The sequence below is a fragment of the Vombatus ursinus genome, unplaced genomic scaffold (genome assembly GCF_900497805.2).
Source record: "Vombatus ursinus unplaced genomic scaffold, bare-nosed wombat genome assembly UNPS02014787.1, whole genome shotgun sequence".
NCBI lineage: Eukaryota > Metazoa > Chordata > Mammalia > Diprotodontia > Vombatidae > Vombatus > Vombatus ursinus.
Genome location: NW_020954565.1, coordinates 182,508 through 199,912, shown reverse-complemented (window position 1 = coordinate 199,912; position 17,405 = coordinate 182,508). Strand labels below are relative to the sequence as shown.

At 38.3% G+C, this 17,405-nt stretch overlaps 1 protein-coding gene across 1 annotated transcript in view; it reads left to right on the top strand.

Annotated features, from left to right (window-relative positions):
• The window catches only part of DPYD (dihydropyrimidine dehydrogenase), a 1,024,364-nt gene extending 1,012,453 nt beyond the window's left edge, over positions 1–11,911 (top strand). The window contains exons 22-23 of the mRNA XM_027868249.1: positions 6,675–6,815; positions 10,200–11,911. Coding sequence (XP_027724050.1) covers positions 6,675–6,815; positions 10,200–10,370 — 312 coding nt within the window. The 3' untranslated portion in view covers positions 10,371–11,911. The remainder of the gene's footprint in view (positions 1–6,674; positions 6,816–10,199) is intronic.
• The last annotated feature ends 5,494 nt before the right edge of the window (positions 11,912–17,405 follow it).

Below are 17,405 nucleotides of genomic sequence, written 5' to 3'. Positions count from 1 at the left end.
AGAGAGAGAGAGAGAGAGAGAGAGAGAGAGAGAGAGAGAGAGATTTACATCCTTGAAATAATCAAAGAACATCTAATCATTTAACTTGAGTATTGACTGTAGGTATGGTAGGAATAAGGGACAAATCACTTAACATCTTTGAATCCTAAAATGACATTTGTGCTATTTACTTCACAAAGTTGTTATGAGAAAAAAAACACCTTGTAAACCTTTATGTGCTATAATGATGTGAATTATGATTATTAAGGGTTCAGAAAAAGAAAGGAACTAGCAACTTTTAATATTTTCCTATTTTTCAATAACAATATAATGCCAGTTTCCTTGAGGAAGGACATGTAACATTGGGACTAGGGAACCTAGTAATTGCCTAGCTGAAAGATCTAGACTTATCTTCCAAGAGTGGCTCTTCTAGAGACTGATGTCAGTAGGGTGGATAAAGAAAGTGAGTTAGTTCTATCGCCAGCATATGCTTTGCTGTGCCTCTCTGCCCGCTGGAAGGGTACAGAATATTTCAGGCAAACCCCTTTAGGGTAATCCAACTCTGGTACCAGGAAAGATGTTGAGTGCCCTGATGGCCCAGGCAAAGAGTATTGGCTTGGAAAGCAAGAGGCTTGGGTTACATTCCTGTTTCTCCTGCCTACTATTAAAGCTTAGAAAAGTCACTTCAAGTCTTTTGGTCTCAGTTTCTTCATCTATAAGGCCTCTTCCATTTCTGAGATTCTGTGTACTATGTACTACCTGGCAACAAATCCAGGATCTCTATCCATTACCATTTTACAGTGAAATATTATCTATCCTTTATATCCACTTACCTTGAGCTGAACTTTCAGGAAATGACACGTCATGTAGTGCTAGTAAAAGCATAGAAATTCATATTTAATCAAAATGTTTAAGCATAAGCATAACTCAAAAGGGGTGTGATTTTCCCCCTCTTCCTTCTCCCAATTCAGAACTAACCTTTTAACAACAGCTCATGGTTCCCAAGAAATACTGAAGATGTTAATGTCTAAAATGCTTTTGGTTATCTGTGCCAAGGAATCAATTGACTAGGGATCCCCCAAAATCAGGAATGAACTGTTAAGCATAATTAGCTAAATAAAATGATTTAAACTGAATCCTTGGGCCCTTTATAATATGAGTTTCACAACATGTGTTGAACAGATGGGTGAGGATACATATCTTCCTTCCTCTACATCCTCTCCTCCAAATTGGGCGTTTTATCTGCAGTGTGAAGAATTTAGAATAACTTATTCTTGGGACTTTCCCCCAAAAGAGATGCCTGGAACAAATTTCTTGACCTTCAATTATCCACACCCATCTCCGAATGATGATTACAAGTTTTCCTGATCTCCAAAGATATGTGGCCCAATAGGGACCTGTCTAACCATATGTGCTTGACTGATTCTCTGTCTTTCAACTGTCTCCAAGATCCAAGGTTTGTGCTCAGGGGGTTCATCGAGCCTTTCAATGTTCTTTGAAGGTTTTATGTTTTTAACTAAAGTGTAGATTTTTCAACTATGTGAAATAATAACTTCTTTTAATACCTTATGCAAGTATAACTTTACCTATTATATTTCCATTATTATTATTTCTTAAGTTCAAATATCCATTTTCAGATAACAGTGTATGGAAATTCCCCTTAGAAAATTTGGAAGATGAAAGGGAAGTTTTGTCATATCACACAACTATAAGAGCTAGAGACTCCAAATGTTTTTAGCCCATTTAATTTCACATTTCATTCTAATGTTTTTAGTAATTTATTTTCTCAAACTCTGCTCTAAATCTGAGGAAAGTTTGCCTCCTCAGGCAGCATAGGACCATTAGTAGTCACTAGCAGTTCAATATAAACATAGAAGGAGGTCTGCAATAAATGCTCCAGAGATCTGCCCTTGGCTTTGTATAGTTTAACACTTTCATCTATGACTTGGATAAAGGCATGGGTGGCACACTTATCAGATTTGCCAGTGACACAATGCTGGGAGGGACAGCTAACACAGGCTGACCGAGTCAGGATCCAGAAAGACCTTGACAGGCTAGCTAGAACATTGGGATGAATTTAATAAGATGAAATTTAATAGGGATAAATGTAAAGTCTTAAGCTTGAATTCAAGAAACTGACTTCACACATACAAAATGGCAGAGACATGGTTAGACAACAGTTTGTCTGAAAAAGATCTATGGTTTTAAGTGGATTGTTCACTATGAGACAGTAGAGTGATACAGCACTCCAAAAAGTTAATGTGTTTGGAGGGTACACTGATATGAGTAGTTTCTAGGCACAAAGAGGTAATAATCCTTCTTTACTCTGAGCTAGTCAAACCGCACCAGGAGCACTGTGCTCAATTCTACATACCACATTTTAGGAAGGACACTGGTAAGATGGGGAATGCCCAGAGGGGAGGAGAACAAGCAAAATAGTGAAGAGCCTTGAGTCCATGTCATATGAGGATTGGCTGAAAGAACTGGGAATGATTAGCTTAGAGAGAGGAAGGATTCAGGAGGGACATTATAAATGTCTTCAAGTACTTGAAAGACTCATATATAGAAAGGATTACACTTCTTTGCTTGTTCTTCATGGATAGCTCCAGGAAGTGGAAAGTGTAAAGAGGTAAATTTAGGCTTGATATAAGGAAAAACAATTATGACAATTAGAGCTGTCTAAAGGTGGAATAGTGTGCCTCAAGGGCTAATGAGTTCTCCATCACTAGACAGCTTCAAGCAAAATCTAGATGACCACTTGTCAGTGGTATTGTAGTAAGGATTTTTTTTTCAGGTATGAGGTAGACTAGATGGCTGCTAAGGTCCCTTCTTACACTTTAAAATTCTGTGCTTCTGTAACTACTTCCTTCAGGAAAGGGAGCTGGAAACGCTGGTTCTCTTCTCTGACAAAACCCTATACTGCTCATGACACTGTCAGTGGGGTAACCTGTGTAATCATTTTGACTAAATCAACTCATCATTTCAAACAGTGGGCCAGTTCAGCCAATGACTGTTTTGACCGATGTCTTTACTGAAATGACAGGTTGTTTTGTCATCAATCAGGCATAGCCTTTCATAGCCAAAGAGTCATTTCTTGTATTTATTCCACAAGGTTATTGGAAAATATTAATCAAAGTCTGACAGATTGTGATCACAATACGTTCTCATCATCTTTGTTTAACAAACCTCCAGGCACATTTCAGTTCAACTCAGCATAATTTTATTAAATGCCTACTCTGTGCCAGACACTGTGCTAATGAGCACTAAGGGTACAGAGATGAAGACAATACACTGTTCCCCCAAGGAGTTTACATTCTATTGGGTGAAAACAACATATACACATATACCAAAGAAACAAACTAGTTTCAGGGGGCAATAAGAACTAAAGGAAGCAGGAAAAGTGATGCTGTTTGAAGTGGGTTTTGAAGGGATCTAGAGACTTTAAGAGGCAGGATGAGAAGGGACAGAATTCCTCACATGAGGAACAGCCTGAGCAAAGCCTAGAGGCAAGAGATAGAATGTTGTGTACAGCGAACAGCACACCGGGTCAGTTTGGCTTGAATGTCAACTGCACAGAGGGGAATAATGTGAAATCAATCTGAAAGGATAGGTTGGAGTCAGATTGTGAAGAGCTTTAAATGACAAAAAGTGGTGCTTTTGTTTTATCATAAAGGCAATTGGGAGCGAAAAGAAATATATTGGCGGGGGGGGGGTGACCTGGTCACACCTGTGCTTTAGGAATATTGATTTGGTGGCTTTGTGGAGGATGAATTGGAAAACCAAGATGTGAGCCACAGAGACCATAAATGGAGGCTATAGCAATAGCTAAAGATGAGGAGTGATAAAGGCCTGGACTAGGGTGGTGTTCAGAGAAGAGGACAAATACAAGAGTGTTTTGAAGGTGGAATTAACAAAACTTGGCAACTGATTAAATATGGCGGGAGGAGAGAAAGAGAAGAGTTGAGGTTGAGTTCAGGGGTTCAACCCAAGTGACTGGGATGATGGTGGTGCCTTCACAGAAATGGGAATGTTTAGATTAAGGAAAGGTTTAACGGAAGAGGAAGAGGAGGGATAGGTTCTAGGTGAAGAGACTCCCACTACCACTTCAAGTCAGTACCCTTCATGCAACTTCTTGTCTTAATGAGTTGACTGCAGTGCTTCTTAAATTTTTTCCACTTGAGACCCCTTCAGTGCTTCTTAAACTATCGTAGCAATCCACAGTTTACGAAGCACTGGACTAGAGTGTTAAAAGTTTCTGTGACTTGCGTGGGGACACATACCCATTAAATGTCAAAGGGGAAACCAGGTCCTTCTAGACAATTCCCTGTTCACAACACCGTACTTCTTTTTGCAAGGAAATTCTTTTGGACTTTTGGACTTGTTAAGCATGAGATTTCTTTGATGATGTCTTTTATCCCAGTACTTATACACAACTAAATATCATAATCCAAGCAATGTGCATTCTTTGTTGAACCTTTTGCTCTATATGACAAGGCTGTCCTCTGTCAAGTGATCATGGATCTCAGTGGGGAAAATCCAGTGTTTTCTAGAGCTAAGCACAATCAGTACAATGCCAGACAAACTTTCGTCAGTTGATTGATTGATTGGGAATTTTAAGAACTTCCTCCTGCGATTGGACTTTGTGCCTCCTGCATGGCACTGGCAGACACCTTTGGTAAACATTGCCACCAAAGTCCCATACCATGCCTGTGATGTAGAGGTGATCTTGTTAGGTTCTTGCAAGCTATGGCAAGGCAATTGTGAGTTCTAGTAGGGTCTTCCAAGGTGAAGAGACTTTGGCTATAGTCCTGGTAAGGAACTATTATATCTACTGTCCAAGAACCACGGTAGTTAACCAGAGGCTTATCACCTACAACTGGTGGCTACTGGGTGATGAAGTTTTAGCCATGGTTATCCTTAGCCCTGGAGGGAAAGGTTGGAAATCACTGTTATATAATAATTAAACCCTCTTCTCCCTAAAGAAACAAGGGTTTGGATTGGATTAGAATGGAAGCTCCTTGAGAGGAGGGATTATTTTAGGCAGCTTGGTAGCACAGTAGATAGTGTATTGGATTTGAATTCAGGAAGATCTGAGTCCTGCCTCAGTTACTTAGCTTTTTAACCCCTAGGCAAGTTACTTAAACTCCCAGAGCCTCAATATCTCTTCATAGATAAAATAGGAATAATAATAACAGTTACACCCCACAGGGTTGTTGTGAGAATCAAATGAGATATAACATATTTAAAATGCTTTGCAAACCTTAAGGTACTATACAAATGCTAGCTATCACATGTATTTGTATATATACATAAACATATGTGTGTACATGCACATACACATGTATACATTGGTGGCTGTCCGTGCTCAAAAAGGACCAAAATGACATCACTCCATCAGGTTCAAGGTATAGTGTGTCTGACTATGGTTGGTCAGGCCAATATATGATAAATACATAAAGGTCCTTACAAATCCAGAGGACCACGTAAATATTAGCTATTATTAGCATTGTTGTTCTTATTATTTTTATTTACATTCACAGGGTTTAACACAATGTTTGAGATATAATAGGTGGTTAATAAGTATTGATCAATTTTTAGTTTGAAAGCTGTATTGTTGCTGGTCCTGGGAATGCTAAAGGGTCATTTACAATTCAAAAGAAATAGTAAGAGATGAGTCAAAGCAATGAGAGAAGAGCGAAGAACCCTGTAAAAAGAAAAAAAACAAAACAGAGAGAATGCGTCAAGATGACCATTTTCCATTTGTTTTAAGCTAAAATCACGCATCCTGGAATATGGACCTTGAATACAAACTAAAGAATCTGTTCTTAAAAGCTAAGAACAAGAGCAGAAAATCTTGACAGGGCCCTGCATTGACAAACATCGTTACAATCGCCTGTTTTGTTTTATGAAACAAAGTATGTTTTATTGTTGATGAAATATCATCTGTGCTCTACATATTAAGCACACTTCCAATTAATATGAAGAACAAAGCAATGTGTAACAGCCTAGAAATCCTCAGCCGTGAAAGAAGAAAAACCTAGTTCTTTAAATGTAAAAGCACATCTGATCTGACTATTGGATCGGCCTAATTTATTATCATAAATTAGAATATTTTAATAGTGAAATATATTCTTCTAGAATTGGATAATTAAGCAACAAGATGTGACAGGTGGGTGTATTGCCAGATAGCTGTGCTAAATGAAAATTAGAATCTAAACACAGTGAAATAAATTTATAACATTCACACATATAGCATTTCCTCCCTATTCTCATCTATCTGTTTTTCTATGTACTTAAATGTCCATTAAAGTATTCAGATATGAAAACATTAGCCATCATTCTTTATCTTTCCTCTTGGTTACTTAAAGTGTCCTCTCTCCTCCAAGGGAGACCTGGGTTACTGGTCAAGATAACACAGAAGAATATCTATCCAGTGCAATGAGCTCACATTATTCCAAGCTAGATATGTAGGTGGCCCATTTTACAGAAGACAGAGAGATTTAGCTATAACTACATTCTGATTTTTTATGAGCATTAACATATTTTATCTGCTTCATGCAATCTGAAGTACAACAGCCCAAACCTTCTGTGTTACTAACCAGTGACATTATGTTAAAACTCAAAGTGATGTTCATTTAGATGTGAAAACACCCAAAAATGTACATTCCAAGTGAGTCAATGCTTTATATTTCTAGGACATAATTGGGAAAGCACTGCAGTACATTGGAACATATGATGAACTTAGCAAAGTAGAGCAAGTTGTGGCTCTGATTGACGAAGAAATGTGCATTAACTGTGGGAAATGCTACATGACCTGCAATGACTCTGGATACCAGGTAGGAACATGGATGGAATTAGCCAAAAGACCCAGGGAAGTGTCATTTTGGGATGTGTTGACAAAAAAGAATTCTGTCTCTAAGCATGTGATTAAAAAATGGATGCATCAAGTATTCTCTTCACCTCGGGTGTATCGTCCCATCCTCTTCAGCTGCCATTAAGGAATGAAGCCATAGCTTAAAATACAAAGTAAACCAAAGTATACTAGTATGATAATTTAATAGCAGTACCAGGTAAAACTCATTTTATGGGAAGGAGAAACCCAGGCCAAAGAAAGGAACAGGTGGCTGCTGGTATTAAAAAAAAAAAAATTTAATGTGCTTTATTGGTGAACCTCAGTATTATTTACCAAAAGATTGATATCAAGTGCCTTTTTGGCTTAACCCTTATCACTAAGAGAGTTCTTTTCCATTCAATTTTTACTGAGCTCCTAAAACAGGTATACACGAGCTTAAACCTACCTGTCGCTTGGACAGGTGAGTTCAATGGGGACTTTCTTTGCAACTTTCAAAGATAGATAACTAATGTTGCTGCCATGCTCCCAGGTCACTGTTGTTCCTCGCAGGTAGCCATAAACTCCTGAAACAGTGCTCTGCTCCCTGCCAGAGAGCTAATTCTATAGGAAAGCCCCCGGGGACACTGGCTTCAGATAAGGAATGGAATGTAGTGAAGCAAATAACTGTTTAACTCCCTGTAGTCAGTTCTGGATCAGGTTGCTATCGACTTCAGGAAACTCTCTAATTGTTCTTTCGGGGGCATTATATAGACTTCTATTTTATCTGCAAAGATTGAGGAATAATATGAATTAACCCTTTTATTCTTGATACCAGCTATGTTATGATAAAGGATGCATGGTATAATGGATAGAGAAGACTAGCCTTGGAAATACTTGTTTCTGACACATACTGACTGTGTGACTATGGACAGGTCATACAACCTCTCAATAGTGGAGGCAACATGATACAGTAGAAGACAGCTTTGGCTAAACGTTCAAAGAACCTGAGTCAAATCCCGTCCCTGACAATTAGCACCTGTATGACCTTAGCCGAGTCACTTAATTTCAGTTTCTTCCTCTATAAAATGAGGAAGTTGAAGTAAATGGACTCTGGGGTTCCTTTAAACTCTAGATCTATAATCCTATGCCCCAGGATGTAGTAGTCTTAGAGAAGTTACCAATTTCCTTTGGCAGATGGAATTCCCCTACTGAGAGTTTACCCTATAGATGAAATCACAGGTCTAAAATATTATCTCTCCAGAAAAAAAAAAAAGAATGTCTTACCCCAGATAGAGTCTGCATATGAATGTGAGGAATTTATATCTCTATGTTGTTGTTTTAAAATTTTAAATTCATTTTCTAGTATGGCATGGCTAAATGGGATACAGAATTTCCTTTAGAGGCTGGGTTTGGGTTGGTGGTGTTAGAACAAATGCCCCCAAATATAGTGATTATTAACAAAATGTTTTACAATATAATTGGACTCATAACTACAGTGAGTAAAGGAAAATAAGATCTTAGAAATATGTTACTTGTCTGAGGAAAATCGCTTCTAGGCAAGTGAATAATATCCTACTGGTAACGTCTACAGGGTGCTTTTTAGTCATTTTACAACAAAAGGTTAGACACCGCTTACTTCCTGCATTATTTTGCTTATTACTAATTTAATTATAATGATTAAATCTACAAGTTGTTTTCCAGTTTCTGACGATCATAATTTAAGACTTGTGTGTATCTGTGTTTTTGCAACCTTAGAACTGATCTAAAAATCCTATTGTCACCCAGTTTCTACTCCAATACTTTACTTTCTCATCTCTTATTGAAAAACTTGTAGTCTGTTTTTGTTTTGTTTTGTTTTGTTTTTGGTGGAGATAGCCTAAATAATAATAATTATGTCCCAGACAATTATGAATTAATTAGCCAATGTGTAAGTGGTTAGACCTAGAAAACTTCTAACTAAAGTCATAAAATAGAGGGTTCTGTGCCTTGGATGTGGACATTTTCTGTTCTCATCAAAGGCTAGAATTTTCTTTAACTTACATAATGGAGTCTCCGCAATAATGGAGAAAATATAAAAATCATGCATAAAATAACTGGCTCTTCTTAGAAAGTCCTTCTTTTGTCTCTGCCATCTCAAAAGGATTAAATGTCAGATTTTTAAATCTTCAACTCAATGTAAGGTTTTATGTGTCTGAAATTTTCAAAGCATAAAATTTCTAAGACACAAGTATCTTTTTAGTCCCTTCAAAGATGTCACTTGGATTTCTTTTTATGTAAAAGGGGAAAAAAAACTGAAGGAAAATTTTCTTTCTTTAATCCCCTACTACAAATTTCACCTTACAAAATATGGAAACCACTTCCATGGAAGAAATATCTTAAAGAAAAGGTTAAAGTATCTACAAGAATGAGTTTCAGTGCCATATAACCTAGGTTCAGACATATTTTGAAAGAGAAAAAAAATTAAGCAACAAGGATCCCATATGTTTTTGTAAACAGATAATATAATGACAAGTGGCTTCTTTTTGGTACTTTGCTATTCGTGTAAGATTACCTTAGAGTCACTAAATCAAAAACACTGAATTGTTTACATACAAAGGATTTGGCACATCATTCTCCTATTATTGAAATACATTTACTTGGTTTATAACTAATTTTTGTTCCCCCCCCCAAAAAAAGTCTAAATCAGAGGGGGGGAGTTCTATTCTTCTTACATTGAAAAACTGTAACAATTTTTCATATTGAAAATGATCACGGAACTTAAGAGTTTGGGAACATAGAAAAGACCACATCCTGTACATTCAAAATGTCCAAGCTTCAGTTTTCGATGTAGGTACCTGATGTTCTCAAACAACCAAGCAAATCTGGCCCCGGTGGCCCAGCAATGTGTTTCCCATGTCTATTTCTTTCCAGTAGATTATGAAGACAATAGAAGGGTAGGTGAGGGAGGGAAGAAGGGGGAGGGGGAATCACATAAAAGCAGCAGAGCCACACTCCCAGAGACAAGAACCCTTCAGAACTGAGAAGACTGCTGCTTAGAACATACACAACTGGTGAACTGCAATGTTGCTGAGAAATGTTTCCTCACTAGAAGAAAAATACCCTTAAGGAATTTTAAACCTTTATGTTTTTAATGTAGAGGTTTCTCTCTCTCTCTCTCTCTCTCTCTCTCTCTCTCTCTCTCTCTCTCTCCCTCCCTCTTTCCCTCCCCCTCACCTTTCCCTCCCCCTGCCCCATTTCTCTTTTTTCCTGGCAGCTAAATTGTTGCTATAGTCACACTACCGAACTCTGGCAAGGGTTTCTCTAGCCATGATACTACCGCAATTGGGAAAGTGGGGGGCACGCCTAACCTTTCCCAAGAATGACATCAATACCATTTATTTTTTTGCAGGCTATACAGTTTGATCCCAACACCCATCTGCCCACCGTCAACGACAGTTGTACGGGTTGTACTCTGTGTCTCAGTGTCTGCCCGATTATTGACTGCATCAAAATGGTTTCCAGGACAACACCTTATGAACCAAAGAGAGGCTTGCCCTTAGCTGTGAATCCAGTGTGTTAAGGTGATTAGTTTAACAGTTGTGGTGAACTGAAAGTCACCAGTGGAAGTGGATATGTTTTCTAATTAGATCATTATTTTTAAATCTCTTTACATAAAAATAACAGGAATAATAATAGTAAGAGTTACAAAATAATAATAACCTTGATGGCCACGCTGCCCATAGTCATAAATTCTAATGATTCTTTTTCAGAAAAAGTTTTGTGAGACGTAAGCTATCCATTGGTTAATTAGATGTTTTCTGTCAATTCTGTCCATTGTCGAGAAACATTAACTTTTCTTTGGCAATTAATGCTCCAGTTTCCAAATTACCCTGTGCTGGGCTCTGTCTTTAATTCCTAATTGTAAGTGAAATTAAGTATTTTGGAACAAAGTGCAGTTTAACATGCAAGAAAACTGTTGCCGGGGAAACATTTTATAATTAAAAATTACATTTAATTTTAACACTGTTTCTTCAAAAATGTAATTAGCTCCATAAAGCACAAATGAAGCAAGTTATTTTACTATGGAAGGAAAAGAAAGGAAGCTTTAAATAGGGTTATAAAAGGTGGATTAAGTACTTTCAGCCAACATAAAACCTAGCTTCTGCTTTGTACTAGGCACACACACAGATACAAAGTGTAAGTGTTTGCTAACTACCACCATTACTGCCATCCTGCACTCGTGCTTGAAAAAGGTGTCTAAAATCTGTACCAATGGATACAACTATGTTTCCCTTTAAGTGTTTAGTCTCTGTTCTTAAGCTCTGAGCTTGTTAGTATGAAGTTCTGATCTACAGCCATGTTTCTATTTCATAATGAACTTAATCCACATATTTTTAATAACTTCCAAAATTTCATATTTAGAGGCAGTGTGACAGAGCTGGCATACAAGTTGGGGACCCTGGGTTCCAATTCTGCCTCTGACACACACTGGTTGTGTGATTTTTGAGGTAGTCAGAAATTTTTAGGACCCCAGAACACTCTCAAAGACTTTAAGTAAAAAAAAAAAAAGTTACTTATCTATATCAATGAATGAATATTTCTATATCAGAAGTTCTTTATACTAATAAATTCACAGATATATGCCAATAAAAATTTAAATTTAAAATATACTAATTAATATTTGAGCAAAACTTAAATTATATGGTGGCTCATGCATTGAATTACTCTAGAATGAAATTATACAAATAAAGTAATTTTTTTACAGTATCATTCTGTTCCTACTCTTTAAATTAGTAGTTATGTTTCAGTACTATGTATTAGTCAAAAAAGAAGTATAAGTGTCTGATATTGCTCTGTAATACAGTATTGCTTGATCTTTACTTTTCAGAATATTCTCATATGTCTTTCTGTTTTAGAATTTCTATATTACATTAGTATATATTAAGATAAATCTGTCAGCAAGGTAATAATGAGCTATGACATGTCTACCTAGTCCTGTGCCAAATAGCAAAATCTAAAAGAAGATTCAAAATTCTAATTGTATGTTTTTAGAAATCTTTGTTTAACCAAGTCTCTGTATGTTAAATAAAACACAAATGAAGTAAAAACAATTTTAAGCAACTCGGCCTTTTGTTAACTCTTTTGCAAAAACCCGATCACAGCCGTGTGGATTGTGCTGGGAAGCAGTCTTTTCTCCTTTCTGCAATTGATGCCAAATGCCTGGTCCAGGATGTCAGGTAAAGGAGGTGGTATTATATTAAATTAAATGCTGAACTTCTGTGCCAACCCCACAAACAATCAGTGCTCTTTTGGCCCCTGCCAATGATGACTCTTTTAACGCTCACTGAATTCCATCCCTTCCCAGACGGCCAAATGTGCACATGTCAGATAGTACCATGGGACAGACCATGGGCACAAATCAGTGAGAAGGAATGGGCAGCCTGCCCTTGGCAACTCCACATGTTGCTCGCTACCCAGGCTCCCTTCTTTTCTGTTGTCATTAGGATGGGGGTGGCTTGGGGCTATAATATACAAGCACTTTATTTAGCAAAACTTACTAGTTTCCTTGGAAGAGAACTTTGCCAGATGTCATCGTAATCCATTTTCCTTGCTTCAAATGAATATTTTTCACCCTGGGAGCTCATCATGTCTTTGGGTAACATTAGAAGGAGACATTCAGTGCCTATTTGCCCTGAGTCCTCTTCAGAAAGCTGACTTGACAGGCAGCATGTCCTTTAATGGGTCTTAGAGAAAAGGGTAATTCATAACCTCTGCAACCTCTTCTGATCATGGTTCAAATACATAAAAAAGAGTGGACACGTTTCAAGGAGCTCTTTGCTATAGCTTCTGCAGGGGACCTGAGGAGATGCCAGGTCTTGGAGTCATGATGCATGATGCCAAGATAGTGTACTTGCTTGATTCTTACCTGCATTTCCCCTTATGTAGCCAGTTTCATGGTAGTATTTAAAGGAAGATTTTTAGTTTTTATCCACACTCTAAACGTGAACTATAGAGTAATAAAAGAATAAAACACCCATCACTTCTCACAAAAAAAAAATGAATAAATCAAGTAGCATTAATTAAGCAACTACTATGTGCCAGGAGGAGAAGGTGGATCATAGGAGTTACGTAGATTGAGCCTTAGAGTAGTTAAGTGGTCCAATAGGCGGTATCAGAGGCAGGATTGGATCCCAAGTCTTCTTGAACCTGTCCAGCATCTTATTACATCAATATTAGAGTTATTCCCTCAGATCAAAACCCATTCACACTTCTCATCCTGTGCACTCAGGCTTGATACTGAGGACACAAGCAAAAGTCAAATAGACTTTTCCCTCAAAGAGCTCACGTTCCATTTGGGGAGACAATACGTACATATGTCAGTATGAACAAACCATGTACAAATGAAAATACGAGGTGGTTTGGGATATAGGACATTAGCACCTGGGAGGTTCAGGGTATACAAATGCACCTGCACACAGACACACACCCCTCGCATCCTTTACACCTTCAGACATTTAGCCCAGAGAAGTTTAAAAGGAACAACCTTCAGTGACAAGTGTGGTTAGTCAGCACGCTATTTCTGGAGCAGTACTAGGGGTGAGAATTGCAAATGTCACGAGCTTGATCTTTACCTAGAGCGAGGTAGTACAATGGATAGAGTGCTGGGCTTGAAATCAGAAAGACCTGAATTCAAATCCAGCCTCAGACATTTAGTACCTATGTGACACTGGACAAGTTACTTAATTTTTGCCTCAGTTTCCTTAATTATAAAACGGAGATAACAGCACCTTCCTCACAAGGATGTTGTAAGAATCAAATGACATGATATTTGTAAAGTGTTTAGCATAGTGTCTGGCACAAAGTAGGTGCTATATAAATGCCTCTTCCCTTTCCTTAACTCCTGGCAAGCAGAGAAATCTCTAGAAAGAAAAGGGACTAGGCAGATAAATAATAATAACTAATATTGATAGAATGCTCTCTATGTGCCTGGCACTGTGCCAATTTATTATCTCATTGATACTTCCAACAACCCTGGGAGGTAGGTGCTATTATTAGCCTCATTTTACAGATGAAGAAACTGAGGTAGACAAAGGTTAAGTGACTTGCCCATGGTCACACAACTAGAAAGTAAGTGTACGAGGCTGAATTTGAGCTCAGGTCTTCCTGTCTCCAGCCCTGGTGCTTTGGCATGACCTGAAGGATGCTTAAGACACTCTTCCTTCCCCTGAAGCCAAAATATCTCTTCAAAGGTCCTTGAAATACTTCAAAATCAGTAGCTGACATTCTATAGCACTTGATATGCAATATCTCATTTGAGCCTCACAACAATCACATATTGTTATCCCCATTTTAAAGGTAAGGAAACTGAGATTTGACTAGTTTAGTGCATTGCCCAATGTGACAAAGCCAATAGGTGGCAGAAGCGGTATTTGAATGCAGCTCTTCTTGATACTAATTTCAGCACCTGCCATATCATCATTGTGGTTATTTCTTTAGATCGTAACCCATTCATATTTTTTTTCATCCCGTGCAGTTCTTGGATATGTCACGGGGCTGACCTCTGGGTGTTTTTATGTTGTGTGGGCAGTGTAACTCTTGTGTTTCTGAAAAGTCCTATTGGAATCTATTTTTTTTTTTAAGTTAATCAAATCAACCAACAAAGAATTATTAAGCAGCTACTATCTAGGCATAATCCCTACCCTCAAGGAGTTTGCGGTCTAGTGAAGGAGACAATCTATGCAAAACATATAAAAAGTAACTTGGAGTGGGATGCTTCTAGTAAGCCACGTGGGAGTCACTCCAGCAGCTGGAGAGAGCACTGGAGCCCAGTCTTAAAGGAATCCAGTGATTCCCTGGAGGAGCTCACATCCAAGGCATAGGCCACATTCAGTTCAAAGAACCAGAGGAAATTGATGACTTTAGAGAGATCACCTTCATACGATGACGCAGACAAGATTGCAGAGCCAGAATGCTACCCATAGCCTTGATTTTTACCATCATTCACAATTATTCCACTTCATTGTTAAGAACTCTGAAATTCCTTTAGATCATCATAATCTCCTATCATCCCATGGCTTAAACAATCTTTTTGTTTGCCCCTTTTGGAATTCCCCTCCTCTCTGGCTTTCTAACACTGCTCTCTCTTGGATCTCTTCCTTCCTGTTCAATTGTTTCTTCTCAGTCTTTCTTGTTGGAATATCATCCATGTGACAGTCTCTAACTGTGAGTATATCCCAAGGCTACGTCCTAAATCATATCTCTCTCTCTCATTAGTTCACGTGTGTTCAATCACCATTTGTGTGTTAGTGACTACCAGTTCCATATTTAAAGCCCATGTCTTTCTCCTGATTGTCCACATGCCTATTAGAAATTTCTAACTGGATGGAAAAATGTATTCCATAGGTCCAACACAGAACTCATTATCATTCCTCTGAAACCCTCTTCTGAATTTCCCTCTTTTTGTTGAGACTATGCATTTTTCTAATCACTCAGGTTCAAAACTTTAAAATCATCCTGAACTATAATCTTTCTTGCCTGACATATCTAATCAGTTGCCAATTTTTACTGTTTCTTATCTCTATGAGATCTTCACATCCATTCCCTGCTTTCCACTCATATAGCTTCTAGTTCAGGCCCTCATCCCTTCTTGCCTGGTCTAGCACAGTAGCCAACTAATTGGTCTCCCAGGCTTGAGTCTCTTCCCACACCAGTCCAATTTCCAAGAAGCTACCAAAATGATTTTCATAAAGCTTAATATTGACCATGTTGCCACCACTTTCCCCCTGTTTAATAAACTCCAGGGACTCCCTGATAATTCAAATGTAAATTCCTGTTTCGCATTTAAAGCACTTCACAACCTGGCCTCAGGTTACCATTTTTTTTTTAGCTTTATTTCATATTATTCCCTATTACATGCATCACAGTCCAGCAAAACTGGACTTCTCACCATTCCGCATATATGACACTATCTCTTGTCTCTGTTCCTTTGTATAGGCCATCCTCCATTCCTAGGACACACCTTCTTCTGCTGTTGTTCAATCATTTCAATCCTGTCCGCGTCTTCGTGACCCCATTTGGGGTTTTCTTGGCAAAGGTTTGCCATTTCCTTCTCCAGCTCATTTTACAGATGAGGAAACTGAGGCCAACAGGGTCAAATGACTTTCCCAGGATCACACCACAGCTAGTGTCTCAGGCCAGATTTGAACTCAGGAAGATAAGTCTTCCTGATTCCAGTCCCAGACCTCTATCCCACTGTACCACCTCTCCTCTTCTCTCATCTGCCTAGTTGAATCCAAGGCTCAGCTCAAATGCTACCTTCTACATGAAGCTTTGCCGAACCTCTCAGCTGCTAGTGCTTTCCTGGCAGAGAGTAAATTCTTAATGAGTATTTGTGAATTAAGTGATTAGAAGAAGGTGAGAGAATAAGAAGTAGAGACAATGAGTGTAGACAGCTTGTACAAGGAGTTTGAGAAAGAGGAGATGTATAAGATGAGAGCTTGGGGTCATGATAGGGTCTAGTGAAGGTTTTTTTGTTTGTTTCTTTGTTTTTTTAAGGATGGAGAGACAGGCATATTTGAAGACATAACCAAATAGGGAGAGATTGAAGAAGGAATAATAATGGAAGCAATCTGCAGAAGGAGATAGGATCAAGGATGTATGTATAGGGGCTAGCCTTGGCAAGGAGAACGGCAACCTCTTCATCAACGTAAAAGTGCAGAGAGTGTGAGATGATGTCCAAGTATCATAAGATGAAGCTCACAGTGAATTGACTCAATTTTCTTCGTATCATGTAAAGTCCTTAGTTGAGGGGGTCAAGGAGAGGGTGTTGTGGGTGGTTTAAGGATAAGATTATTTTTTAATTGTTGAGTTGTTTCAGTCTTGTCTGACTCTTGAAGACCCCATTTGGGGATTTCTTGACAAATATACTAAAGTGGTTTGCCATTTCCTTCTCCAGTTCTTTTTATAGATGAGGAAGTGAGGAAAACAGAGTTAAGTGACTTGTCCAGGGTCACAGAGCTAGTAAGTGTCAGGGTCACAGAGCTAGTAAGTGTTTGAGGTCAGATTTGAACTTGGGAAGATGAGTCTTCCTGATTCTAAGCCCAGTGCTGTATCCACTGCAACACCTAGCTGCCCACCTGGCCCACAGTAAACACTTAATAAATGTTAGCATTTGGGATTTTATCTATTCTGTGAACTGTTTTGATTTTCAACATACTTTTTAGCTACAATCAACTGGTAAACAAATATCTAACTCCCTTTATGTTCCAGGCACTGGAGGGCACAAATATCAAAAATGAATCAAACCCTACTCTCAAGCAGCTTACATTCTAAGAGGTAGTGGGCCTACTCTTGAAAAACAAGTTGAACACAGATGATGGGTTGAAGGAAGCTGGGGAAACAAGGGTGTTGATATAGGCACACAAGAAAGTTTGCAATTGAAAAAAGTGAAAGCATCTAGCTGGAAATGAGAGATATTGTATAAAACTGATATTAAAGCATCTGGGGAGCAAGGACTTTATCTTCTAACAAATAGGCAACCAAACAATATGTATTTGCTTACCTCCATTCTCGTAGGTATCCACATTTTGTCCAAAGGATTATACTCTGTGGATAG